Genomic DNA, 18975 nt, shown 5'->3' with positions numbered 1-18975 from the left:
CGGGGCAGGGCTGGATTCCAGGTGTTTGTTTCCTTCGTTTCTTTTTCTTTCTTTCCTTTTTTTTTTTTTTTTTTTAAGACAGGGTCTCACTCTGCTGCCCTGGCTGGAGTGCAGTAGCATGTACACAGCTCACTACACACTCAACCTCCTGGGCTCAAGTGGTCCTCCCACCTCAGCCTCCTGAGTAGCTGGGACCACAGGCACACATCATCATGCCTGGCTAACTTTTCCATTTTTTCGTAGAGACAGAGCCTCACTATGTTGCCCAGGCTGAGCTCAAACTTGTGGGCTCAAGCCGTTCTCCCATCTGCCTCTCAAAGTGCTGGGATTACAGCGGTAAGTCACCATGCCCAGCTGCGGGTGTCTCTAAAAGGCTTAGGATTGTACCAAAAACATCTCCCAGAATCCTCCTCTTCTCATGTGTGTATGTGTGTATGTGTGTATATATGTGTGTATGTGTGTGTATGTATATATGTGTGTATATGCATATGTGTGTATGTGTATGTGTGTGTATGTGTATATATGTGTGTATATATGTGTATGTGCGTGTGTGTATGTGTGCGTGTGTATATGTATGTGTGTATATATGTGTATATGTGTATGTATGTGTATGTGTGTGTATATACGTGTATGTGTGTATATATGTGTGTGTATGTGTATATATGTATGTGTGTGTATGTGTGTGTGTATATGTGTGTATGTGTATGTGTGTATGTGTATATGTGTATAATGTGTGTGTATATGCATATGTATGTATAATGTGTGTATATGCATATGTGTGTATGTGTGTGTATATATGTGTGTATATATGTGTATGTGCGTGTGTGTATATATGTATGTGTGTATATATGTGTGTATGTGTGTATATGTGTATGCGTGTGTGTATGTGTATGTGTGTATGTGTGTATGTGTGTGTATGTATATGTGTGTGTATATGCGTATGTGTGTATGTGTATGTGTGTGTATGTGTATGTGTGTGTATGTGTATGTGCGTGTGTGTATATATGTGTGTGTGTATATATGTGTGTGTATGTGTATATGTGTGCATATGTGTATGTGTGTGTGTATATACGTGTATGTGTGTATATATGTGTGTGTATGTGTATATATGTATGTGTGTGTATGTGTATGTGTGTATATATGTGTGTATGTGTATATATGTATGTGTGTGTATGTGTATGTGTGTATATATGTGTGTGTATGTGTGTATGTGTATATATGTGTGTATGTGTGTGTATATGTGTGTATATATGTGTATGTGCGTGTGTATATATGTATGTGTGTATATATGTGTGTATGTGTATGTGTATGCGTGTGTATATGTGTATGTGTGTATATATGTGTGTATGCGTGTGTATATATGTGTGTGTATATGTGTATGCGTGTGTATATGTGTATGTGTATATATGTGTGTATGTGTGTATATATGTGTGTATGTGTGTATATGTGTATGCGTGTGTATATGTGTATGTGTGTATGTGTATGTGTGTATATATGTGTGTACGTGTGTGTGTGTATATATGTGTGTATAATGTGTGTGTGTGTGTGTGTGTGTGTGTGTGTGTATGTGTTGCGGACAAGGCAGCCTGATGAAAAGTGATGGCCCTAGAATAGGTAGAATAGGTCAGGCTTGGGCTCAGGTCCCAGCTCTGCCACTTCCTAGCTGGCTCATCACAGCTTGTCATTCTTCCTCTCTGAGCCTATGACCTCGTCTCTAAAACGCACCCTTCCTCCGTAAGATCATTTGGAGAATTAGGCAACATCACGAACACTAAGTTCTCCAAGCTCAACAGCCCTGGGGCAGAGCATGTAAGTGCTTAGGGGGTTTTCCAAATAAATAAGATCCTAAATAAATAGCCTTGCCTAAGTTTGGTATTTCCTGTTTCAAAGAAAACCCACATGGAATAGTCCTCATGGTGAAGTCCAGAGCTTTGCTGGGCTTCCTGACAGTTACTTTCAGGTCTGGTGTTGTCTTTACGTTGGTTTACAAATGAGAGGGAATGATCATGCTTCTCAATTGTTTTTCAGCATCTAGGGTCTCAGCATAGTACCATGTCTGAACTTGAAAGGGCTCAGCCTAGAGCCTGGTCATTCTAGGAGCTCGTGATGATGCAACCAACAGCGGCCCTCGGAGAGGCCCCCACTACAAGCCCGATGCCCTCTCTGGTGGAAGTGGCAACCCCGGGGTTGGGTGGGGAGGTGAGACAGGCAGGAGGCAGGCAGAGGATGGCCTGGGAGAGAATGGTGCCATGCAGGGCCACGCTGGGAGCCCCTGTCCCCAGCTTCTGGGGAGGGGATGGGGGGGATGGGTGGGGAGAGGCCCTCCTTCCTCAGACATGCCCTTCCTTCCAAGCCTTCAGCAGGCAGACCCCCAGCCATGCACCCCCAGACACCACCCTGAGAAGTCAGACTGCCCAGGAACCAGGGGCATGCTGGCAGCAGAGGGATACCAAGCAGAACTTACCGGGGAATTGGTAGGTGTAGCCAGGGGCAAGGCCTGTATAACTCCGGCTGGCGTAGGTTGTGGCTTGGAAACCTGGGTAACCTGATGGGGGAAGGGGTCAGTGTCAGATGCCTCATCCACAGGGTACGTCCTTCTCATGGAGAAGGACCTGGGCCACGCATGCTCCCTCGCCTTCCTGCATCCTGAATAAATCCTGTACCTTCCAAATACCTTCTTCATGCCAAGCCCTGTGCTGAGCGCACTGCACACTATTATCCTGTTAAATTTACCTTAGAGGTAGGTACTGCTAGGAGCCCCATTTTACAGACAGGAAACTGAGGCGCTGAAAGGTGACACTTTTTGGCTGAGAATAATCCAACACTGTGCTCTGGCTCCTGCTTCCCTCTGGTCCTCGTCTCCTGCACTCTGCCCCTCCCTCCCTCTGCTCCAGCCACAAATGGCTTCCTTGCTGTTTTTCGGCGTTGCCAAGCTCATTCCCACCTCGGGGCCTTTGCACAGGCTGGTGCCTTTGCCTGGAGCACTACTTCCAGATGACTACATGTCTGAGTGCCTCTCATCGTGCAAGACTCTAAAACATCTTCCCATAGGGGTCCTCCTTTCTGTCAGTGACAAACTCTATCATGTTACCTTGGTTTTTTTCTTAGTACTGATGATCATTATCTGAACTTATAGCATGATTTTTTCTTCTTTTTTTCTTTTTTCTGAGACAGGATCTTGCTCTTTTGCCCAGGCTGGAGTGCAGAGTGGAACAATCATAGGTCACTGCAGCCTCAAACTTCTGGGCTCAAGTGATTCTCCTGCCTCAGCCTCCCCAGTAGCTGTGACTACAAGGCACGTGCTACTATGCCTGGCTAATTTTTAATTTTTTTTTAGAGATGGGGTCTTGCTATGTTGTCCAGGCTGGTCTCCTAGCCTCAAGTGATCCTTCTGCCTTGTCTGGAATTATAGGCGTGAGCCACCACACCTGGCCAGAAAGTACTCATGATTTTTTTTTGGTTGGAGGGGTGTGAAATACAGAATGGGTAGTAATGATTTATTTAAGTGCTAACTTTCTGTCTTCCCTCTTTTTTTTTTTTTTTTTTTTTTGGTGAGAGAGAGTCTTGCTCTGTTGCCCCAGCTGGAGTGCAATGGCACGCTCTCAGCTCACTGCAACCTCCGCCTCCCAGGTTCAAGCGATTCTCCTGCCTCAGCCTCCCAAGTAGCTGGGATTACAGGTGCACACCACCATGCCCGGCTAATTTTTGTATTTTTAAGTAGAGACAGAGTTTCACCATGTTGGTCAGGCTGGTCTCGAACCCCTGACCTCGTGATCCGCCCACCTCAGCCTCCCAAAGTGCTGGGATTACAGGCGTGAGCCATCGCTTCTGGCGGCTGATTTTCTGTCTTCTCAGAGAAAAATCACATCGCAATAATGATGCAATTAAGGTTGAAATTCAGAGCTGACTGGCCAGAAGCCTCTTAAGCACCAATCTCACTATTTGTTAGAGAATTTCTTTCTTTCTTTCTTTTTCCACCTTTTAATTAGGGGGTGAAACCAGCTCATGAATCACCTTAGAAGAAAACTTTCTCAATGTTCTATTTAAAACAAGGTGAAAGAGACAGGTAAACTAACTACAATACCTGATTCTAGCCTGGATCTTCTTCTGAAGGACAAAAATATTCTATAAAGAGCATTACTGGGTCTGGCCAGGCCTGGTGGCTCATGCCTTCCACCACAACACGTTAGGAGGCTGAGGCAAGAGGACTGCTTGAGGCTAGGAGTTCGCGACCAGCATGGGCAACATAGTGAGACCCTGTCTCTACCAAAAACAAACAAAGAAAAAAAAGAGCATTATTGCATCAATTAATTGATACAATTGGAAAACAGAGAGTAGATTAGATAAAAATATTGTATCAATTATAAACTTAGGAAGTTGATAGCTAAACTATGGTTACATGAAAGAATACCCCTAATCCTAGGAAGCATCAAAGGGTAAAGGGCCATGAGGCATGGAACCAACCCTCAGATGATTCAGGGAAAAACCACAAGTGTGTGTGTTTGTGTGTATACATGTGTACATACATATTTGCAAACACATATACACACACATACATACACATAGAGTAAAACTGATCAAGCAAAATGGGCCAAAATGTTAAGAACAGGTGAATCTGATAAAAGGGCCAACGGATGGATGTTCTTTGTACTATTTTATTTTTTTGACTCCTCTGTGAGTTTGGAATTACTTCCAAATAACACAAATAACATGTTAAAGAAAAAATTAAAACTTCAAGGAAGACTGTGCCCTGTTTGGAAGCTGCTCGCCTCCCCACTTCCGACCCTCTAGCTCACACTGTGCCCCCTCCTCTGAATTCCCAGAGTACCTCTCTGTGCGCCCCTCCCCCATGCCTGGCATAAAGACCCTCTTGTACTGTTCTGGTTCCGCGTGTACTCATCTCATCTCCCCAGGGAGCCTCTGAGCTTCCTGGGGGCCAAACTCAGATTTACCACCCTCAGTCTTACACCCAAAGCACAGCTGACTCCTGCTCAGCTCTCAAGGTTCATGGCAGCCTTCAGCTCCTCCACGAAGTCTCCCCAGCCTCCAGGTGGGTTTAGATGCCTCCTTGGGCCCCCCACGGCCTCCAGTCACTCTATAGTGGCAGTGCCCATCTACTGCTGTCTCTCACTTGAAGGAGAGTCCCATGAGAGCAGGCTCTGCTTCTCAGAAGTTGCTCAATAAGTGTTACTTGAACGAATAAGACCAGGCAGCCTTCCTTTCAGCCCTCCAAAGGCCTTTGCAAATGCTGTTCCCTCTGCCTGGAACACTTCCCCTTCCCTTCTCTCCAGCCTCCCCGTAACTGGCTCCTACTCCACCCGCAGACTCAACTCAAATGTAACTTCTTTTCCCACTTTGACCACTCCAAGTCGTGGTCAAGTTCCCTGTGACCACACTCCCTCGGCACCCTACACTTCTGCATCTGAAATCTATTTATCTTCTTACTTGTTTTCCCTGCCAGATTGTAAAGCCCCAAGGAAAGTCATTGTTGCCATTCCTGGCATAATGTCTGGCATATAGAGTTGCTCAATAACTGTGTCCTGGATGAATGAATGGATGAAGGAATGGACAGACGGAGGGACGGATGGAGGAGAGCATGGACAGGTTGACAGGACCAATTAATAGGATTGGACCTTTCTTCTGGCCACCACCAGAGGGCAGCACCCCGCAACCAAATCACCCCACCTTGGGTAGGACTGCTAGACCCGACCGATCCCTAGTCCCCACTCCTGCCCAATGACTCAGACAGGAGGAGGGCAGACCACAGAGGAGGTACAACACCCACGCAGCCCCTGCTAGCCCTGGGAGCAGTTCCGGCAGAAAGAAGCCGCAGGCGCAGGCTCGCGCATACCCAGCATGCCGATGCCCAGCATGAAGGCGTCCATTCCGTAGGGCATGACTCGTGACCTTCCCCGGGCAGAGCCCGTCGGCGACATCACCTCCTTTGGCTGAGCTTTCTTACATTCCACCTGCAATGAGACCTGGCGGTGAGTCTTTCCTACAGAGCTAGGGTCATTATCCCTCTTGTTCCTCTTTATTAATTTCATCGTCCATCTGAAAGCAATTTCATGGTTACCACTCATGGAGCGCTCACCATGTGCTAGGGTCTGTGTAAATGGCTTTGCATACACCGATACTATCATCGGGGAGCTTTTCCACTCCCATTGGACAGATGCGGAAACTGAGGCTCAGAGAAGGGAAGTCATCTGCCCGATTAACTACCATGTGACACTGCTTTCCTATCTAGGTTTTCAGGGGGTAGGAGAACTGGCTGTGCCTCCACTCACTCTGAGCCCCTCTGCCTGCCTTTAGAAACTCAGAGCTTCCCTGGCAGGCCCCTAGGAGCCCCAGTCTTCTCTGTACCTTGCTCCATCCAGTCTCAACTCACCATGATTTTTTTTTTTTTTTTTTTTTTTTTTTTTGTAGACAGAGTCTCACTCACTCTGTTGCCCAGGCTGGAATGCAGTGGCACAATCTCAGCTCATGGCAAACTTTGCCTCCTGGGTTCAAGTGATTCTCCTGCCTCAGCCTCCCAAGTAGCTGGGATTACAGACACACACCACCACACCCAGCTAATGTTTGTATTTTTAGTAGAGATGGGGTTTCACCACGTTGGCCAGGCTGGTCTTGAACTCCTGGCCCCAAGTGATCCGCCTACCTCAGCCTCCCAAAAGTGTTGGGATTACAGGCATGAGCCACCGTGCCTGGTCCCAACTCACCATTTTGTTGTTGATTTCATGAAAATGAATTTCACACACTTTCTCTACGATGTCCTCACTCTCAAATGTGACAAACCCGAACCCTAGAAGTTGGATAAAGGACAAAGGCAAGGTCAGAACCAGAGCACAGGGTCAAAACCCAACCCCAGGTCACACCAATACCCCTGCGCCTCTCTCTCTGGGAAGAGAGTTAATCAAAGGCTCTGCTCACAGCCTGGAAGCCTCTCAGTTACCCACTGACACAGGGTTTCAAGTCCCAAGTTATAAGTGAAGTAATTTGCCCAAGGTCACACAGCAAGTTAGAAAGTAGTAGAGCTGTGATGAGAATACACTCAACATGCTTTTTCTTGTCCTCGGGTATTTTCCAAAAAGGGAAGAAAAAACACATGCACACTCATTTAAACTTACGCAAAGGTGTACATGTCCGAACATACAAATGTACACAGACACACATATACACACATGCACACACCTAGGTACCTGCGTATCACACAGACTCTTGGGGTGCTCTACACGTGCAGTTACCCTGACATACCAAATATACACAGATATTTAGGCACAGACACCCCTTTATGCACAGATATATATACACACACACAGCACATACCCCACTCCCAAAATGGACTAGAAGCCCCCAAAACAACTGGAGAAACAACCCTGTCTCCTCCTGGGGGTGCCCCAGTGGCTGGAAAGGGGTTTCTTAGAAGGTAAGGCCCTCGGGAGAAAAAAGCCAGGCAGCGCACATGGTGTGGCCCGGACGCTCCCAGGTTCAGAGGCAAGAGGGCTGAGGGCTGGGCGAGAGGTGTCTGCCTGGGGCTGTGGAGTCAGCCTGACCCTGGCAGCCTGGCCTAAGCTCTGGTTACCAGGGACAAGGTAAGCTTCAGCAGAGGCAGACAGCACTAGGGTGGGGGCGAGAGGCTCAGTGGGTTGCAGGGGGCGGGGGGGGGTACTACTCGGTCCCTCTCGGGTGTCTGCAATTCGGCAAGTTTCTAGCACAGGAAATGGTGGGACAAAAGCCTTCTGTAAGGCCAGGCCCGGGAGAGGACGCAGATCCTGGGGGATAGGATGTCAGGAGGCGAGATGAAAGGGCAGCTGTGACCTGCAGCCCCCTGGCTGACCACGGGGCCCAGCCTGGGAAGGGGGAGGGGCCACACTCACCTCGGTGCCGGTTGGTGGTTTTGTCAAACATCAGCATGGCATCATCCACCTGAAACACAGCCTGCCATGGAGGACCCAGCAGACACCAGGGGAACCCGCCATGACTGAGGAACCCACTGCCCTCCTGCCCACTCCAGACTTGACCTTAAACCTGCTCTCTGCACAGGGGACAACTTTCCTTCTGCAACCCCACTGAATGCCATAGTGCCCCCTTTTCAATCACCGTAATCTCACTGGACCAGCCTGCATTTATTAAGCTTCAACATCCTCCCCACATTCCCTGCATGGTAAGAGCCCGATGGTGTAGTGAATAGGCTCAGAGAGGTGAAGTTGCCTGCCTGAGGTCACACAGCAAGACCTTGACCAACCTGGGGAGGCACAGAGAAGATGCTAGAGAAGGAAACACGGGAGGGAGGAAAACGGTGAGATGGAGAAGCAAAAGCCTCATCCCTTTTTGCAAAAGGTCAGGAGGGCAGCGACCAGACTGGACTCCCCTCTCCGGGTACAGATCTTTTCCTCTAATTGAGGTTTCCTTTTGCTAGAGGCTGTAATTAAAGCAAGTAGAGTTCAGTGCCTGGGCTGCTTGCCTCCCAATGACTGGGGGAGGGGAAGGAGACTGGGGAAGGGGGAGGGTCTACATCATCCATCTTCTCTTGGACCCCAGTCCACTCTTGTGACTTCCTCCAGGTACCCCTTGGATATACGGGACACCAAAGGCCTTGGGGCACCTTCCTTTTGCCTGCATCTGGTGCCTCCTCCTTGCCCTCTTTCTTAGCTAAGGTCTGAGTCACCCTTGGTATAAATCAAGGGCTGCTGCTGATACCCAACCCAATTCCACTCCAGGCCCCGACTCTCTCCCAAATGGCCAGACATCCAAAGGATAACAAACAAACAAAAAAAGCTTCTCTTAAGCTATGGGTTACCAGCTCCTTCCCTCTACTTCCAGGCCCACCATCCACCTTCTTTCTTTGGGAGACAGAGTCTCACTCTGCCACCCAGGCTGAAGTGCAGTGGCACGATCTCGGCTCACTGCAGCCTCCTCCTCCCAGGTTTAAGTGATTCTCCTGCCCCAGCCTCCTGAGTAGCTGGGATTACAGGTGCATTCCACCACTCCTGGCTAATTTTTATATTTTAGCAGAGACGGGGTTTTACATGTTGGCCAGGCTGGTCTCGAACTCCTGGCCTCAAGTGATCCACTGTCTCAGCCTCCCAAATTGCTGGGATTACAGGCATGAGCCAATGCGCCTGACCCCATCCATCATTCACCTTCTAAAGGCCCTCCCCTGCCTCATTAAAGACCCTGAACTACAGTGATCCTCCAGCTCTCCTTAGGCATCAAGCTACAGTGGGCCTCCACTCCCGCTAGGAGAACCAGGACCCCACTGAACCAGGAGGCAACAAGGTCCCTGGAGAATCTCATGACATCGCTCTTCTCAAAGCGCTCCTGCACTGGGGCCCAGGCAGCAGAGTGGCACTCTCACTCCCATCCTATGGACCCAATCTGAGTCCCAATCCCAAATCAGCTGCACCGTCCAAACAGGACAGTCATTTCAGGCTCAGCACATCTTCCCCACCCCTTGCTTAACCAATGGAAAATCAGAAACCCAGAAAGAGTGATTGTGATCAAAACACAGGCTTTGGGTAGGACAGGCCTGAGCTGGAATCCTGGATCCTGCATTTGCTGCTTGGGTAACCCTGGGCAGGTGACTTGCTGTCTGTCTGGCTTTGGTTCCTCATCTGTGAAATAGGCCTAACAGTGTCTATCGCACACTTACAGGCTGAAGTTAAATGAAAGACACTTTTTTTTTTTTTTAGGATATGGGTTTTCACTATATTGCCCAGGCTGGTCTTGAACTCTTAGGCTCAAGCAATCCTCCCATCTCAGCCTTCTTGGTAGCTGGGACTACGGGCACTCATCACTGAGCCTGGCTATGGGAGGATTTAATGAGACAGTGCATGTAGCACTCTTAACTCACAGCACCTGGGACACAGTAAGTGCTAAATAAATAATAGCTATTATTGTTATCTTTACAAGGGAGGGACTTGCCCAAAATTACACCGAGGAGCGAGGCAAGGCTGGAGAGAGGGCAGCCCGATACTACTGGTTTGAAGGTTGCATGAGGACAGCGTCTGTGTCATTTAGGGCCATGACCGCCATCCTATTGAATACCTTGACTGGAGCTCAATCGTTTTTTGAATGAATGAATGAAATGTAGGGAAGAACCAGCCACACTCTGCTTCCTAATCCTACAGCTCCCAGTCCCTGCCTGACCCACAAATGGATTCTGCCCAAATCCACAACCTTTCCTGCCTCCCTCCACCCAACCCTGCAAGGAAGGCCACCATCCCTGGCCCCGCTACACCCTTCAACCTGGGCCTTGGCTGGAGAGGTCCCCAGTGGGGCGGTGGGGTTGAGGCCAGGGCAGGGGGCAAGGAAGATGGCTGGGGGTCCAGGTTACCCCCACCGGTGTCCCCTCCTGGGGCCAGCTGAGGGGAGGGAGGCTCCCGGCCCAGTGTCCTTAATAGGCTTTGGTCTCCATGGGAACCCGGGGGCAGGGGGGATCGGACGGGGGAGGGGAGGCAGCCGAGGCCCGCTGACCAGTGGGAGCCGAGCCGCCAAGTTCGGCGGCCGCTAAGCCTGAGTGGCAGCCATGGCGGCTGACCATTGTTCCCCCCTCGGCGGCGGCCCCTCGATCCGGGCGGGGGGCCCCCCGCCGCGGGGCCCTTGGCATTCCCGGCTGTCCCCCTCGCTCCCTGGCAGCCTATTCTCCGGCTCCCCCTGGCCTCCCCGGGCCGGTTTCACATGCCAACGCCGATTTAGGCCCGAACAAAAGACGCGGCCGCTGACGGCTTCTCCTGGGGCCCGGTTGCCATGGCAACGCCGGCCCCGGGGGCAGGCGGCCTCCAATCACAGCTGCTGGATCAGATTAGTGCGAGCTCTAATGCTCGGCGCTCAGACACAAAGACACCCCGCCGCAGCCGAGCCGGGCCTGCTGCTTCCCAGGAGCGCCCTGCCCTCTGGGGCCCGGACCCGCTCGACCTGCCCTCCTCCCTGACCCAGGTGCCCACCGAGGCACGAAAGCCGAGGCCTCTGGTTCCCCACACCACCAGCCTCCGCCGGCCAGGGGACACCTCCCCCCACACCCAATCCCAGGCCCATTTCCCAGGCCACGTTCCCCTTGGCTTGCCTGGGGGTGACTCGAAGTGTCTTGATGGGAAAGTGGAGACCCAGCCTCTCTCCTGTCTCACCTAAGAAAAGAAAGACCAGCGACCCCTGCCCCACGCAAAACAACCCTCTTTTCCTCCTAGACTTCAAACCTAGGGCCCTCTCTGCCATCTCCGCATGGGACCCCAAAGTTCACATTGTTCGTCTTTCAGAGGACACCCTATTGTCTGATGTCGCCACAACTCCTACCTCTTCAGAGGCCCAGAAATCAAATCTTCAAATAAAACACCCTCGATTCCTGATCAGGCCCAGAAGATTGGCTGTGAGCCCCTCAGAGCTCACAGCCAATCTTCTGGGCCTGATCAGGAATCGAGGGTGTTCTCATCAGCTCCCCGCAATACCCAGGGGACCAGCAGCCCCCCAGCTCCTGCTCCAAGCTCCCCACCTGGGCAAATAGGGTACTGAGAGAACTTGGGAGTCATATTTATTGCCTCCTTATCATGCTCGCCAGGAAGGAGTGGGGAAAGGTTCAATAGCCGGTGACCTGGACAGGTGCAGACTCCCAGGGGGCCACGGGGTGACTTGACTGAACTGGCTGCTGGAGCGCTGCCTCCCTTGGGAGAAGGAAGATAAGCAAGAGAAAAATACAGTGGAAAGGCAACAACAGGGCCAGCTACTGTGTGGCTTCCCTGTCCCTAGGGAAGTCCAGAGTCTGAGGCTCACGGATGAGCCAGGAGGCTGCAAGGTGGACTGCCTCGTCTCCCCCCACACACAGCAGGATCCAGCCCCGCTCTCATCTTTGGCAGGAATTGAACGACCTGGCTGGGTCCAGCTTGCGACTGCCCCATTCTACAGCGCGCTCACAGCCCGAGCAGCGAGCACCCCCAGTTTAAACCCACCTTCCCAAATTGCTCAAAATATTGCTTCACGTCCTCCACTGTGGTGTTCACCGACAGCCCCCCCACAAAGATCTTCTTCGTTCGAGTCACCATCTGTTAGGGGAGGGAATGAGAAAGTGGGCATCTGAGTCCTGTGGCCTACTGCCACCAGCAGGGGCTCGAGCCCCCCTGCCAGGATGCCAGCTGACAAGCTCTCTGTGGCCCCAGCCTCTTGAAAGTCGTCCCCCCCACAGGCTCCCTGTTGGACCCCCGCCTCCAGGCCTGTCATGGGCAGCTGTGCACCCACACCCTGGCTGGCTCGAATGTGCCTCCTTCCTGCCTCCCTCCCTAGGGACTATGTCCAGAAAATGCCTTCCCTAAGGACTAACACAGGGCAGGGGGCAGGCGGGTGACCCAGACCCACAACCTAACTCTAAGACCCCACTGGCCCTCCTGGGAGACCCCCCCACACTCCATCACAGAGTCTCCCTGAGCTGGAAGCCGACATTTTCTTCATCAACCTCCTCCCAACACAACCTCTGGCAGCCCCGTGGCCCCAGCCCTGTTTTAGGAAGAACACATGGTCCTAATTACCCCAGGAGCGCATGGCTAATCCGCGGCAATTCCCAGCCCCATCCTAACACTAAAGCACCTTCTGTCACCAAACTGCTTAATGGAATTAACCCAATTCCGACCATGTGCTCCCTGGTGCGGCTTCCTTCGAATACCTGCTCCGTAATTGCTTTCAGGCCCTCTACTGGACCCTTCCAGAGATGCCCCTTTCCTGTCTCCCAAAATTCTTCCTCTCCTTCAGCCCTGGCGGGAGCTGGGGACCTTGATGGAACTCACAGGCTCAGAATCTTAAAGAGTTCTAGTTCCACCTGGCAGAGGGAGAGACAGAGCTCTCCTGGAAGAGGGGCCTCATCCCAGGACCCAGGATAAGTCAGTAAACTCAGGGGTCCTGACCCCATGTTTTGCAACCAGTCTTTCCTCCTGTCCTCTATATTCAGTCACTTCAAAACGAAGACCTGGCTAGTTGCCCTGAGGTGTGGAATAGATTCTTAGGCCCCTGCCCTGCACCAAAATTTTTTGAGTGCTGTATGGCTCAACTGCTCAGAAATCCATTTTCGGCACACCTTGCTTGCCCCCTCTCACCCGGAGAACTCGCCAGAGCACCAGGTTAAGAGTGTTGAGAAAGCAGCCAGAGACATCTAGACTGAAAGACAACAGGTGACAGAGTCCGTGGTCCCCTCTGCCTCTGCAAAGGGTGACTGGGAGGACTGAAGGGTCGCTGCCTAGCCTGACGGTGGCTTGGCCTCGGGGTCTAAGTCTGTCCTGTATTTCACTTCCAGAGGCCTGGGCGTCAGGACTGTGGCCTATGATGGTGGAATTAGACTCAGGCTCTAAACTCTACTGTAGGCTTCAAATACAGGACGATGAATCCTTGGAGAAGCTTCCCTTTCTCCCAGCACACCCAAGCCCCACTCCAGTCCGCCCCAGAGCTCATGTGGAGTGTCTTCAGGCCACAGAGCAAGGACCTCAAGAATCCCCTCTTCCCAGCCCAGCCCATTCCACAAACATTCAGAGGTTCCAGAAGTATCTTCCAGAGCAGGGAATACTGGGAAAATCACTTCCCAGTATTGCCCGCAGTAAGAGAACTCCTCCCAGACATAGACACACCTACCTTAGGCTGTGCTCGCCGAGGGAAGGCCACTTTGGGGTCAATCTACAAGAAAAGAGAGAGGTAAAAGGGGTCTTGGTTATCACGCTTTTCAGAATCGTGACCACACAGCCAGCCTTCAGCCCTCAGGACCTCTCTCCTCCCAGGACACAAAGGTGCCAGAAACCCCAAAAGCCTCTAGGAGGAGAGAATAATGGTTAAGCACCTATTTTATTTTATTTTATTTTTTCATTTTTTTCAGACAGAGTCTCGTTCTATCGCCCAGGCTGGAGTGCAGTGGCATGATCTCAGCTCACTGCAACCTCTACCTCCCAGGTTCAAGTGATTCTCCTGCCTCAGCCTCCTGAGTAGCTGGGATTGCAGGCATGCACTACCATGCCCACCTAATTTTTTTATTTTTAGTAGAGATGGGGTTTTGCCATGTTGGCCAGACTGGCCTCAAACTCCTGGCCTCAGGTGATCCACCCGCCTCAGCCTCCCAAAGTGCTGGGATTACAGGCATGAGCCAAGGCACCCAGCCAGTTAAGCATTTAGACCCCAACATCCCACTGTTGGGTTCAAATCCCATTTGCACTGCTTCTCAGTTGTGAGACCATGGATAAATTATTTCCCCTCTTTGAATGTCAGGGTCAAGTTCACCTGCAAAATGGGCAAATAATAACACCCACCTCAAAGGGTCATCAGCAGATTATTGGAGATAATGCATACAAAGCACTTGGCATGTTGTCTAGCTCACAGCAAAAACAAAAACAAAAAAAAGGTAAGCCAAGTCTTATTCCTTCAAGTATCAGGTAAATTGAGGGCCTTCCCTTCGCAACTGACTTCACACAGATTACCTAGCTAGGTAAGGTATGCAATTCAGGCTTTGGAAACCCTGCAAATGCAAATGCTCTTTGTCTGCAAAAGGCCACAAGACAGAGTTCATAACCATCAGAAGGCTCGGTTCTGTTTTCCCATCAACATCAAACAGCTCCCTGATAATGCAGCTAGGCTTGGGGCAAGGCAGAGTACAGTCTTCGGTGACGTGAAAGGGCACGGGACTTGAACTTAGAAACTCTGGGCCTCTTGCCAAGACTGTGATCTTGGTAATGCACTCGAACCCTCTGAGCCTCAGTTCCTTCATCTGCAAAGTGGGGACAATCACACCCGCTTTTCCCAGGGGCAGCTTCGGGGAATCAGATGAGATAACACCGTGAAAGCAGCCCTTTGTGAACTGCCCTTCATTGCACAAACAAAGGTGCTATTACCAGCAGGTCACCTTTGCCCTTGGCTGTGAACAACCAGAGGGAAAAATCAGGATGCATCTGGGTGTACTCCTGGGTACTATAGCTGTACGACAAACAGCAAAAGACAGGGCATGAGACACTGTGATCCATGCAGGGCCTACTGGGCCAGGTCAGGCCAGAGCTTTTTGCCACCCACATGGACGGACGTCATTCATAAGTTCACCAGCCAATCGCAGGGAAGATCTATCTTTTCCCAAAGTTCCTTCTGTTCAAAACTCAGCCTCGTTCTAGGCAAGTGGCTCTGGCTTCCCTCTGAATGGCACGAACCAGGAACTAGCCTCCTATAGGCTCCCCCACTGGAATCTGTCCACAGAGATGGAACCTCCAAAATCCATGCTAGGGCAATGCCTCCTTTCCTGCCAAGTCCCATTGGGCTCCCGGGAAAATCACAACTGCCAGTTTCTCCTGTCTGAAGTTTCAATTCCATACCTCTACGGACACGTTTATCCTTCTGTTTCTCCCAGAAGCAGCTGCCCCAGCCACCAGCACACAACATACAGTACCCCTGCACAGACCCCGATGGGGAGACAGTCCCCAAGCCACTTTCCCACAGACCCATGCACACCCAATCCCTGACACACCCCACCTCCACTGTGACTCACAGCTGGCAACATAAATAAAACCCAACAAGTAAATAAAAGGTGAAAGTCAGAACTCAAAATAGACTCTCCACAGTAAATGTCCCTCCTACCCCCTTTCCCAGGCCGGAGGACGCCAAACACAGACAAAGCCCTGGCCCTCCTCGGCCCCATCTCCTAAGGATACTCATTTCGCCCTCCTTCCTCCCTCATTCTCTTCCCCTGTATCAATCTTCCACTCCTCCATCCCCCAGCCCCTAAATCTCAGCTTCCTGAGCACTGCAGAAGCCATCAGTGCATTCTGAGGACAGGGGATGGTAGGAGAACAGGCAGCTTGATGGCAGATAATCACCAAAAACAATAGGCCACTGTCTCTCCATTTCCAGGCTTGGGTCACTCAGGCTGCGCCAAGAAGATCCTTTCAGAGCCGGCAAAGTTGAGGCCTGGCCTCATTTGCTCATTACTGCGAGCAAGAGTGGGAGCCACTGGGCAGAGATAACAGGAGCTGGGGACAGGCGGTAATTTGACAAATTCTTGGGCACAAGCAGCTATTGTTGCAGGTAAACAGGAGCCAGGGACTGACCCAAACAGAGAGGTCCAGGGCTGGGGGACAGCCGGGAAGTGAAGAGAGAAGCGTTACACACTATCCCTGCCCCCGGCAGACAGACACCCCCATCACATGGGGGTAACCCCCTCCCCTGACTTTTCTCCTTTCCCATCTCCCCTGAAGCCAGCGCCCCCTGCAGGGTCTAAGACAAGAAGGAGCTGTGGGACAACAGCAAAATGTTCCAGGAGTTTGAATGCCAACCAAGCAGCTTCTCCTAAGATCTAGTCTTCCGAAGGGTTGTTTCCAGGCAAGCGAGAGCCCTTCTCATAAATCCCCTCCGTGGGCAAAGCAGGTCCCTGTCTTGCACACAAAGCAAGGAGCTCATTGACCAAAAGTCGGGGGAGGAGGGAAGGAGGGAGGGAGGGGGCTTCAAGGATGCTTTGCCATTGGTCTGGATGAAGAGGGGATGTCGCAAAGCCAAATACTAGTTAGAGTTCACAGAAGCCACCGGGTGGGTCACTGCTACCCTGACTCACCCAATTTGGGCTGGGGGAGGGACCTAGCCCCACCCCAAGCTCTGCTCTGGGGCATCATGATTAGTACTTCTAGAGAGAGGGTGGCGGCTGCCTCTTCCCTCACCAGGACTAGGGGAGCAGGGATGTAGCATCTCATCACAGGCCGGGATTTTTCTCCTCCCTCTTCCCCCCGCAACTCTAGTGACAAAGTTTCAGAGCATGGCAGCCCTCTTACTCAGAAGAACTCCCTCCTTCCTCATGGACCCCATCCAGCTGTCCCCTGGGGAGAGTCCTGACCCTCTCCTCCGGCAGCCTCCCTCTCCCAAAGGACCCCTGAAGCCCTGAGGGCCACTCACTGTTTTGGAGTCGAGCTCGTGCCGCGATTGCGCCAGCACTTTATCCACCCCCGCCTGGTCCATGAAAGTGACGAAGCCGAAACCCCTGCGCGCCGTAGTGAGGGAGAGGCAGATGGTTACAAGGCAGTGAGTGGCGGGTGGAGGGGGGCGAGCCGGGAGCAGGAGGAGGGGGTGAGGGGCTCACCTGGATCTCTTGGTCAGGGGGTCCCGCATCACCAGACACTCCTTCACCTCCCCGAACTGGCCGAAGTATTCGCGCAGCCCTTCTGTAACCACACACCCGCCTTCGGACCAGCCCGGGCCCCGCGCCCTTCCCCCCTCCCCCGTCCTTTGCCCCCGGTGACCCTGGAGCGGCCTGGCCGCCCCCGCGCCAAGCTGCCCGCGCGCTCTACACTGCCGCCGCCCCCCCACTGCCTTCGCCCAGTTCCCGCGGAGCCTCCTGGCGCCCACCGGGGCCCGGGGAAGCCGAGGGCCGAGCTGGGCTGGAGGGGGGACGGCTCCGGCCGGGTTCCCGCCGCTCCGGGAGCAGCCTCACAAAAGTTTGAGCCGCAGGTGCGAGCAGAGTTGGCGCTGCCGCCGGCGGGTCCCGGGGGGGCCAGCCCACCCCCCGATATCCCCTGAACCCCTCATCTGTTCCCCTCCACCCGCCAGGCCGGGTGCGCTCGCGGATCGCCCTGCGCTCTCGGGGTCCCCGGGCGGGGCGCGAAAGAGGGCGCGAGGGCGCCCGGGGTCATCAGGGCGCAGGGCCAGGCTGGGGTGTCCGGGTCCGGGGCGCCGGGGGGTCCCGGGTACCCTGCCGGGCCGGCAGGCGCTCCCGAGCTCGCTCACCCTGCGTAGTCTGCCAACTGAGTCCCCCGATGAACATCTTGCTGCGGGAGGAGGAGAGACACAAAGGGCCCGCGTGAGCGCCCGGCGCCAGGGCGCAGGGGGCGCGGGCCCGGGCCCCGGGGAGGCCCGGCCCGACCCGGATCGGCCATGTTGGCGGGGCCGGGGCGGGCGCGGGCCAGGCAGGCCGGGCCGGGCCGTACCAGGGGTCGTGCGGCGAGTCGGGGGAGGCGAGGCCAGGCTGGGGCGCGTCAGTCTCCATCGGGAGCCGCGGGCGGCGCGGGCAGCGGAGCGGCGGCGGCGGCGGCGGCGGCGGCGCTCGGCGCGGGGCAGATGAGGAGCGCGGCGAAGGGGGCCGGACGGACAGGCCATGCTGCCCCCTCCCCCGACCCCGCTCGGGCGGGCGGGCGGGGACGGCCGAGGGGAGGGCCCGCCGGGGGCCGACCTGCCGGCTCCTCCCCCCGCCGCCCTGCGCGCATAAAGCCCGGCGCTCGCCCGCGCGCCCGGGCGCCCGCGGAGGCGGCGGCGCCGGGACCCCCCTCCTGCGGGGCTCCCGGGTCCCCGGGGCCGAGCCAGACCCTGAATCCCGGTGCGGGCCGGGACCAGGGCGCGGCCGCACCCCCCACCCACCCCGGCGCTGGGGCCTGGCAGCGGGAACGCCCTCCCGGAATGAAGCGCTTCCCGGTGCCTCCAAGGTAGCTCGGTTCCGGATCGGGAACACCCCCGGTCTTCCCTCTCAGGTCTCTGTTGTCCAGAATTGAAGAGAGCCCCAATCTCCTTGGGTAGGGCGGGAGACGGCCCCAGTGCCCCCCAGCCCTCACACGCTCCATTTCACCAGTCGGAGCGAGAAGCCGCCCTCAGAGCCCCCAGTTTCCTCCCAACCTAATTTAGAGTCCCCCCGACCCAGGGCTCTAATTTAGAGCCCTCGCTCCGTTCCGTGTATCCCATATCCAGTTTGGGGGACCCTCTCAGTGGCTCGCGTCCCGAGTGGGGAACCTCCATCAGCACCACCCCAGCAGAAACCGTATCCGCTTCCCCAGTCCGTCCTCAGCCCTTGCTGGCCAAAGTGAGAGTCCCCTTTAGCTCCCCCAAATCCCTTCGGTCCACAGTAGTGGACCCTATGGTCTATTGAGAAAATCCCCCGCCCCAAGCCTGGGTTCCCAGTTTGCCGCCACCCCCAACCCCCGGTGTGAGGAGTCTCCCCTGGTTCCCTCCCTGGCTGGTTTTTGTGAGCCCCATTTAGACTTCTGCCCGGATTCGGGAAAC

The 18975-nt window shown here is 53.7% G+C and overlaps 1 protein-coding gene across 4 annotated transcripts in view; it reads right to left on the bottom strand.

Moving 5' to 3' along the window:
• The window catches only part of MSI1 (musashi RNA binding protein 1), a 29157-nt gene extending 11060 nt beyond the window's left edge, over positions 1-18097 (bottom strand). For all 4 annotated transcript variants that reach the window (XM_039471607.2, XM_039471608.2, XM_074402155.1 and 1 more), the window contains exons 1-10: positions 17913-18097; positions 17713-17753; positions 17069-17150; positions 16885-16969; positions 13606-13647; positions 11943-12035; positions 7878-7926; positions 6720-6802; positions 5852-5969; positions 2465-2545 (exon numbers count right to left, since the gene is read on the bottom strand). In XM_039471607.2, coding sequence (XP_039327541.1) covers positions 2465-2545; positions 5852-5969; positions 6720-6802; positions 7878-7926; positions 11943-12035; positions 13606-13647; positions 16885-16969; positions 17069-17150; positions 17713-17753; positions 17913-17971 — 733 coding nt within the window. In that variant the 5' untranslated portion in view covers positions 17972-18097. The remainder of the gene's footprint in view (positions 1-2464; positions 2546-5851; positions 5970-6719; positions 6803-7877; positions 7927-11942; positions 12036-13605; positions 13648-16884; positions 16970-17068; positions 17151-17712; positions 17754-17912) is intronic.
• Between the last annotated feature and the right edge of the window lie 878 nt (positions 18098-18975).

The sequence above is a fragment of the Saimiri boliviensis genome, chromosome 7 (genome assembly GCF_048565385.1).
Source record: "Saimiri boliviensis isolate mSaiBol1 chromosome 7, mSaiBol1.pri, whole genome shotgun sequence".
Lineage (NCBI taxonomy): Eukaryota > Metazoa > Chordata > Mammalia > Primates > Cebidae > Saimiri > Saimiri boliviensis.
The sequence above is the reverse complement of the archived record's forward strand: the minus strand, read 5'-3'. Positions and strand labels throughout refer to the sequence as shown.